The sequence below is a fragment of the Alosa pseudoharengus genome, unplaced genomic scaffold, assembly GCF_046254945.1.
Source record: "Alosa pseudoharengus isolate Yale_2024_CS ecotype anadromous, Long Island Sound unplaced genomic scaffold, YU_APseudo_1.1 YU_APseudo_1.1_scf_1, whole genome shotgun sequence".
NCBI lineage: Eukaryota > Metazoa > Chordata > Actinopteri > Clupeiformes > Clupeidae > Alosa > Alosa pseudoharengus.
In genome coordinates this window covers 28,662,541-28,671,802 of record NW_027468564.1, presented here as the reverse complement: position 1 = coordinate 28,671,802, position 9,262 = coordinate 28,662,541, and the positions used below count along the sequence as shown (strand labels likewise).

The 9,262-nt window shown below is 43.8% G+C and overlaps 1 protein-coding gene across 2 annotated transcripts in view; it reads left to right on the top strand.

The window, feature by feature from the left end:
- Positions 1–3,263: 3,263 nt before the first annotated feature.
- Positions 3,264–9,262, top strand: part of LOC143124499 (complement C3-like) — a 26,559-nt gene continuing 20,560 nt past the window's right edge. Inside the window, exons 1-14 of one of the 2 annotated variants that reach the window (XM_076286082.1) lie at positions 3,264–3,537; positions 3,753–3,948; positions 4,326–4,494; positions 4,825–4,895; positions 5,104–5,192; positions 5,288–5,370; positions 5,477–5,564; positions 5,906–6,011; positions 6,338–6,458; positions 6,817–6,932; positions 7,135–7,290; positions 7,546–7,752; positions 8,004–8,195; positions 8,714–8,869. In XM_076286082.1, coding sequence (XP_076142197.1) covers positions 3,461–3,537; positions 3,753–3,948; positions 4,326–4,494; positions 4,825–4,895; positions 5,104–5,192; positions 5,288–5,370; positions 5,477–5,564; positions 5,906–6,011; positions 6,338–6,458; positions 6,817–6,932; positions 7,135–7,290; positions 7,546–7,752; positions 8,004–8,195; positions 8,714–8,869 — 1,827 coding nt within the window. In that variant the 5' untranslated portion in view covers positions 3,264–3,460. Of the gene's footprint in view, positions 3,538–3,752; positions 3,949–4,325; positions 4,495–4,824; positions 4,896–5,103; positions 5,193–5,287; positions 5,371–5,476; positions 5,578–5,905; positions 6,012–6,337; positions 6,459–6,816; positions 6,933–7,134; positions 7,291–7,545; positions 7,753–8,003; positions 8,196–8,713; positions 8,870–9,262 lie in introns of those variants that run through there. The other variant, XM_076286092.1, reaches the window with a different exon arrangement.

Below are 9,262 nucleotides of genomic sequence, written 5' to 3'. Positions count from 1 at the left end.
ACCGCAGGTCAGGTGCTGAACTCATAGTCATAGTCAAATACTCTCTCTATCTTCCCTCCCCTCTCTCTTTCTCCTTTCTCTCTGTCTGTGTGTCTCTCTCTTTGTATCTCTTTCTCTATCTCTCACTCTCTCTTTCTCTCTCTGTCTGTCTCTCTCTCTCTCTAACACACACACACACACACACACACACACACATGCACAAACACACACACACATACATGCACAAACACACACGCACATACATACACACACACACACACACACACACACACACACACACACACACACACACACACATTCATATACTCGTCCTCTCCTTTTCACAGCCGACAAGGTTTTGAATATTGTCCCCACCCACTCCTCGATAGCAGCTGTGTCTTTGTGGTTGTTACTCTGATAAGGTTCACCTGCCAGTTGGTTGCCACTGGCCGTGCAGTGTTTGAGAGCAGTTTGAGAGAATCTGACCAGCACTCATTCATACAGTATCAGCTTCATTTGGTTTGGAGTACTTTTCAATTTCTCCGATTGTTTTGGTTAAGCAAGTGTAACACATTGTGAAGTCAAATCCCGTTATTTTTAGGTATACTGTCTCTCGGCTTATTGATGCATTGTTACACCAATGCAATTGAACCAAAAGTGATTCTAAAGCTTCACCTTTCAATAAGACAATAATCATTGCTCCTGTTTGCATTTAATTTCACAAAGAAAGTGGGCAGTTTTATGAAGGGTTATGAAGTATTATTGTGTCACTATGAGGAGGATATTATTTAATTATGCCACTAGATGGCAATCTAACTTTACTAAACCCCAGATGCTGCCCCCCCCCCCCCCTCCCTTCCCCCCCTCCATCATCACCGCTGATCAGGCTATCGAACCTCTCCCCCACATGGTGACCACGAGCAGTGCGACAACAATGGCTTCAGCCAATGGCCATCAGTCTCTAGCCACACAACAACCCTCACAGAAGCACCCCTCCTCCTCCTCACCCTCCACTCCCCTCATCCCCCCCATCATTTCATCGGACCAAGAAAGTTATCTTTTAAAAAAACTCCATCCTCGTAAGGCAGCCTGTGTCCAAGGCAGCTCAAGGCCTGTGCTGCTGAACTGGGGGAGCCACTGAAGCACATCTTCAACTGGAGTCTACGTCTCGGACAAGTTCCAACACTGTGGAAGACATCATGTCTCACCCCCGTTCCCAAGAAACCACACCCCAGCGAGCTTAATGACTTCAGGCCTGTCGCTCTTACATCACATGTGATGAAAACAATGGAGCGACTGGTCTTAGGTATGCTCAGACCCCAGGTACGCCATGCACTAGACCCGTTACAGTTTGCATACCAGGAGAAAGTGGGCGTGGACGATGCCATCACTTATCTTCTACACAGGACACATTCTCACCTAGACAAGGGGAAAAGTGCTGTGAGAATCATGTTCTTTGATTTCTCAAGTGCGTTTAACACCATCCAACCCCTCAGACTGGGAGACAAGCTCTTGCAGATGGGTGTGGACGCTCACCTGGTAACCTGGATTACAGATTACCTGACCGAGCGACCACAGTTCGTCAGACTGAAGAACTGCCTCTCTGACCCTGTGATCAGCAGCACCGGAGCGCCACAGGGAACTGTGCTCTCTCCAGTCCTGTTCACATTGTACACATCTGACTTCCGCTACAACACACGAGTCATGCCACATACAGAAGTTTTCTGATGATACTGCAATTGTGGGGTGTATTAGGGACGAGCAAGAGGAGGAGTACAGGAGCCTGGTGGAGGACTTTGTGCAGTGGTGCAAACTCAATCACCTTCAACTAAACACTTCAAAGACCAAGGAGATGGTGGTGGATTTCCGAAGGTCTAAGACCGCTCTGCTACCAGTCTCCATTGATGGGGTCAATGTGGAGGTGGTAAGCACCTACAAGTATCTGGGTCTCCACCTGGACAATAAACTGGACTGGTCAGCCAACACTGACGCACTCAACAAGAAAGGGCAGAGCAGGCTGTACTTCCTGAGGAGGCTGCGGTCCTTCAATGTGTGCAGCAAGCTCCTCAGGATGTTCTATCAGTCTGTTGTGGCCAGCGCCCTCTTCTATGCAGTGGTATGCTGGGGAGGAAGCACAAAGAAGAAGGATGCTGGGCGACTTGACAGGCTGGTAAGGAAGGCTGGCTCTGTAGTGGGAGCTGAACTGGAGTGCATGTGCATCACTTCAATATCTGACAAAAGGACCCTAAACAAACTGATCAACATCTTGGACAATGAATGTCATCCGCTCTACAGCACTATCAAAAACCAAAAGAGCTTGATCAGCTGGAGACTTCGCTCACTGTCATGCACAACTGAAAGGCTGAGGAAGTCATTTGTTCCTAGGGCCATTGAACTGTTCAATGCCTCACTAAAGGGAAGAGGAGAGATAGACTTCTCTGCTTAGTCTGTCTGCCTCTCCACCCTCTCCATGTCCATGTTTTTTGAGTAATGACTGCCCACTACTGCTTACTACTGTTTTACTACTGTTTTACTATTGTACACAGCCTAATGTTTTTACTACTGTTTTACTGCTACACTGTTTTTCATGCTATACTAGCACACATGATCAATGGCTGCGGTCAGGCTTCTGATACAATACTGAATGAATGAATGGCTATAACCCTATTACCTCAACCTGTTCTTGCACTGAAATAGTTTTTTATTTTACCTTGTCTACATTACACTTGCTCTCTCCTATTTGTCTATATTATTTATGCTGGTCTCTAGACCTTACTCTTGCATTGTTGCACTGTTGGACTAATGTTGGACTACTTTTTGCACCTTCACCACCACTCACTCTCTTGAGCACCTTGCCAGGCAAACATAACTAAGGACTATGGTTAGACTACTGTTTGCACCTTCACCATGACACTCACTCCCTTTAGCACCTCACCAGTCCTGGCCCTGTCACTACAAGCGTCTTATGCTTGATCACCCTCAAGCACATTGGACTTTCTTAATTTAACTTATATAGTGTATTTAGTATTTAGTTTTGTTAGCTTTCTTATCCGTCTTATCTTCTACTGTCTTTATTGTACAGTGGAGTTTAGTTATATGTTTATACGCATTTCAGCATTTACTTTCACACGTTTCTTTTGGTCATCTTTCACAATCATCTTTCTCTTCTTGCTAACCCCCCCAGACCACCCCCCCTTTCCTACCACCATGATCATGATTACCCAAGAGCCTTTCCTGGAACTGGAGAGTGTGGGTGGGGCTTGCTTCTAACACTACGAGTTGAGAAGCACACAACACAAACACACAGAAATCCACAGATTTTGGGGGTAGAACTCAGAACTGCACAGACCCAGCATTGGACAGGCAGTACAGAGTTTGGGGTAGAATTCAGAACTGCACAGACCCAGGATCAGACAGACAGTACGGAGTTTGGGGTAGAACTCAGAACTGCACAGACCCAGGATCAGACAGGCGGTACAGGATGCGTGTGGACCTGGTGGTGGTGTGTGTGGCCGCTGTGGCTCTCTCTCTCCCCGCTCTCTCAACATGTGACCCACTGTGAGTAGCCTGTTTACGTACACACATGTGCGTGCACACACACACACACACACACACACACTTATGCATGTATAGTCATGCACAGATGTACACACACACACACACACACACACACACACACACACACACACACACACACACACACACAAAAGGCTGTAATTCACGGTCAAACCTCTATCAGTTCACCTTTGATCTTTCAACTCTGACCCCCTCAGCTATGTGATGACGGCTCCTAACCTCCTGAGGGTGGGCACTCCTGAGAAGGTGTTGGTGGAGGCCCAGGACTACGCTGGCGATGCCTTTGAGGTCACGCTCACTGTGATGGATTTCCCCAGAAAGACCAGGGTGATTGACACTAGGACTGTGACCCTGAACGCAGCAAACAACTACCTGGCTCTTACTGAGATTACCGTGAGTGAGATTGTATTTTGCATTATTTAATAAGCTTTTTTTTTCATTTTGTATCATTTAATAGGCACACAAAGAACACACATAAACATGTGCACACACACACACACACACACACACACACACACACACACACACAAATATAATGTGCAACTTGTGACTCATTATGTCAACTCGGGTCACAAATATCAAATACCCTAATTTTAAGTGTATCAAAATAAACTACAAAACACACTAGCCGTGCCATGTATCAATAATACTGTATTTTTGTATTGCATGCACTTACTGTTGCTTCAAGAAGACATATCTGTATCTAACAAATATTCGGTAGTTATGGCAACTACACTAGTAAATGATGCAGGGCCCACTTCAATCCGCAGATCCCTGATGGCAGAGACCTCTTTGGTTTGGACACAGATGAGAACATGTATGTTTACCTGCAAGCCACCTTCCAGGACCGCACTCTAGAGAAGATTGTGCTCCTCTCCTTCCAATCAGGATATATATTTGTGCAAACAGACAAAACCATATACACCCCTTCAAGCACAGGTCCGTGCTGTGTGTCTCTGTGTGTGTGTGTGTGTGTGTGTGTGTGTGTGTGTGTGTGTGTGTGTGTGTGTGTGTGTGTGTGTGTATGTGTGTGTGTGTGTGTGTGTGTGTGTGTGTGTGTGTGACAGAGAGACAGAGAGAGACTGCTTTCAGTGTTGTTCTTAATAGTCGTAGAATGATACAGAACTTAATTGCAGTATTCTGCATCGTTTTCATTGTGAAGCACACCCATAGTCAAGCAAGATCTGTCTGATATCTTGCCTGTCTGTCCCCAAGATCTGTCTGATATCTTGCCTGTCTGTCCCCATTGCCATGCCTGTCTTTCTGCAGTGAGATACAGAATTTTCTCCCTGAGTCCAGGACTCAAGCCAGTTGACTCCGGAATCTCTGTGGAAATCATGGTAACTGGCTGTACTTACTACTTGTATCTGTGTTGCTATTTTGACAGTAGTGCTATTAGTCTTTTGTTTTGTCGTTGTATGTGCTTTGGATATCTATATAAAGTGTAAAATATCCAAATGTTGTAATTATGTTGTATAATAACACTTATTGACCTGATTGTTTGACCATTTCTATATTTCTTACACTTACATTTTGTTTCTCACTTAGACCCCTGATAAAATCACCATTTCCAGAGAAATCCTCTTCCCGAATAAAGGCATTAGATCTGGAGAGATCAAGCTTCCTGACATTGCCAGGTACCAAATCTTTTACATGATGAGTCATTAAAACGTCCATTGTGTGGCACTGTTTTCATTCTAAAGAACAGATAACTTTTTTCCCTTTTTTATAGCTTCGGCATTTGGAAGGTGGTCACCCGGTTCAAGAGCACTCCACAGAAAAACTTCACAACTCAGTTTGAGGTCAAGACATATGGTGAAAGAGACCTTTGTGATTAAGTGTCAGGAAATAAATATTTCATAAGCCTTAAGGAGGTGTAAGAATATTTAGTCTACACATCTGAACACATCTCTCCTTTCAGCTCTGCCCAGCTATGAGGTCACCCTGATTCCAAAGTCACCTTTCTTTTATGTTGATGATGATGACCTTACAGTTGACATCTTAGCAAGGTGAGACTTAAATGTAAGGAAACTGTATGTTTACATTTACATTTACATTTAGTCATTTAGCAACTTACAGCAACCAAGGTAGAATAAAGGTACAGTAAAGGTACACTGCCACTATGATATTGTTAGTGCAGCAATAAGTACTACTCCTATAGAATAGAATAACAGTTCTAGTGAAGTCAAGTGACGGACACGAGGGATAGTCAGGATAGGGAAGAAGGTACAGCTGTTAGTAACTGAACGAAACGCAATGCTGTCACTGCCTGTAAGTTGATTTGTCTCTATAACTGCGTTCAAACCAAACCCAAGTAGATCATATCCAATTTTTCAATTTCCAAATTCAGGTATTTCCATGGGAGAGAGGTGACGGGCACTGGCTTGGTGATGTTTGGTGTGTTGACACAGGGCAATGTGAAGAAAAGTCTGCCTGCGTCTTTGAGGAGAGTTGAGGTGAGCACATTTAGAATAGTGAAAAAGCCCATGGGGAACACAAGCCCACGCCAAGGCAAAATGCTCTATTCAGGGGCTTAGCACAAGATCCTGGGCCCCTGCATAGGCAGTCCTGATGGGCCCCCATGTTCCTCAACCCAGGTAAAATAAAATATATTCCAGACTTTTCAAGAGCCCTCTATACCCTCGGGCCCCTATAATCAGCAGTGGTTTTACCCCCAGTCGTTTTACCCCCATATCTCATATTGTCTATATTATATTATATTATTACTATTTTATATTATTCCTTCAGCTTCCCCTTATATGCTCCTCTGGCTGCCCCACAGATTAGAGAAGGCAAAGGAGAGGCTATGCTGACAAAAGAGCAGATAAGAGACACATTTACAGACATAAACCAGTTGGTTGGCTCGTCTCTGTACGTGAAAGTAAGCGTGTTAACAGAAACAGGTAAGGATCTGCCAAGGTGTGTTTATATTTATGTAAGTGTGTGTTTGTGTGTCTGTGGTTGATGGATGAGATATATCTATGACTTCAACTGTATTGCACATTTGCACAATACACCCATTTAGAAAACATCATCACCAATATGGGTCTAAGAATTGAGCCTTGAGGCATGCCACAGTTGAGGATGATTTGTGAGAAGATAACGAGTTGACAGGGAATTAATGGATAAATGTGTCTTCTGGTTCTGCCAGGGAAAGATTACCTGCACATTGAAGAAAATTCACACTGGTCTGAAATGACTGCAGTAGACCGTCTGTGTAAAGTGTAAATGAACATGGATGTAAATTTAAATGTGTCCTAGGCAGTGAAATGGTGGAGGCCGAGAAGGAAGGCATACCAATAGTCACGTCTCCTTACACCATTAACTTCAAGGCGACCCCAAGATACTTCAAGCCAGGAATGCCCTTTGACATCTCGGTATGGCTGATGTTAGATGACCATCTAACTACTTGTTTACTTCAACAACTAACAAAGCTATTTTATTGTTAAATCTAAATAAATAAACATTAATCTCTAAAATATAAAACAACTACATTATAATAATACAATACTGTAAAATATGGCGTTCATATTGATGTATGTTGTTTATAATGTTTTCCCTTTTTTATCTTTTGAACAGGTCTATGTTAGTACTCCGGATCACCTGCCTGCAAGAGACATTGTGATAGAAGTAATAACGGCCACAGATAGAAGCATACAAGCAACAACCAGAGAAAATGGATTGGCCAAGGTTACAGTGAACACACTTGATGGGGATAACACCCTGTCCATACAGGTTAGACTTTCCGTGCACCAGAGGCGGACATCCTGGGTTCAAAAAGTAAAAGTCCCGCCAAGTATTTGATCTAACCATTTAGTAAACCAGCTCATCCTAATTAGCAGCCAGGTAGATCAGGTAATGATCTTTCTGGAACCGGGATGCCCGCTTCTGCCGTGCATTCATACAGACATTAAGACAGATCCAAATGTACTGTATGTACCATCATATTCACATGCTGCCATCATTTTATTTATTCTCACTTAACTCCAGGCGAGGACTAAGGTACCAGGGTTGTTGGAGTCCAGGCAAGCTGAGCGGAATATGACGGCCTTGGTGTACAGGACCACCGGCGGCTCCAGGAACTACCTGCACATTGGGGTGGCCACCAGTGAGCTGACGATTGGCCAGCAAATCAAGATGAGCCTCTATGTAGGCAACAGCCCCGGCATGAAGAACAATCAAGACTTCACCTATCTGGTGTGTTTCTCTATGTGTGTGTGTGTGTGTGTGTGTGAGAGAGAGAGATAGACATAGAGAGAGATGGAGAGATCAGGGTTCGCCTTGTCAGGGCTTATAATGACCAGAAGACAATACATTATCCCTTACATTAAGTTAAATCAAAATTTGGATATGAATTATGGACGTTCTTTACTTTTTCTATCTGTCTCTTATGGGGTTTTTTTTTGCACCTTTGTGTTCACTTGTGGCCAACTGTTTTTTTAAATCAGATCCTGAACAAAGGGCAACTTGTGCAGGCTGAGAGGTTCAAGAGACAGGGTCAGACTCTAGTGACGTTGTCCTTACCAGTGACCAAGGACATGGTCCCCTCCTTCCGTATCGTGGCGTACTACCATGTGGGCTCATCTGAGGTGGTGTCCGACTCAGTCTGGGTGGACGTGAAGGACACCTGCATGGGAACGGTAAAGTTTGCCATACACGAGGCAGCATGATTATATTGTGTAATGTCTAAACAAAAGAATGAATAGAACGTTTATTATGGAAGATTTGTAGAGTTGCCAAAAAGTTAATTTGTAGATGTAGAACTTCATGACAGAAGTAATTGTTCCTGAAATAAACATTTTTGCTTGTATTGGGTCTTTTATGAATGTCTTACATTTACATGTATTAATTTTATACAAAGCTTCTTACATATGTCAATCATAGTACAAGGGCCATTGTCCCCCAGAAGCTCCTAGCTCAACAGTGGAAACCCGGGAATTGAGCCCACAACTTTTCAGGCTGCTACATGCTAGCCCAGCTCCTTAGCCACTATGCTACTACCACTCCATTAGTTCATACTGGTGGCTGGCATAAAGGGCAAGCACCACTTTATGAATAATCACAAATTTATGTTTAACACTGACATTATTTCTCTCTTGCACACGCATGCACACACACACACACACACGCACACACACACGCACACACACAAACTCAGCTCAGGGTGGAACTCACCGATCCACAGAAGGAGTACTGGCCTCATAAGCCATTCAGTCTGACCATCACTGGAGACCCTGGCGCCAGAGTGGGTCTGGTAGCTGTGGATAAGGGAGTCTACGTCCTCAACAACAAGCACAGACTCACCCAGACCAAGGTATTCACATTTTTGTCCTTTTAGTGCATGGCTAATCAGTATCTGTGTTTTAACATAATCCTCCAACCATGATTTTAAAGAATACTAATTTTTGTGTGTGCAGGAACATGTCAGTGTGTTTGTATGTATGCAGGGGCGGACTGGCAATCTGGACATTCTGGAAATTTTTGGGTAACACTTTATAAGAACTACAAACAATTCATAATTTATTAAGCCTTTATTACTTATTAGTTAATGGTTTGTTCATTAGTAATTTCTTGTTCATACATAATTGACCTGTCGCTAAGCGCCACCCTTAGAACGCTGATGAGCCAATGACGATGAGCCTCAACGGGACTCGGACATCAGCTCGGACAACTCCATAGGAAACAACAGGGAGCAGGCATGAAATGA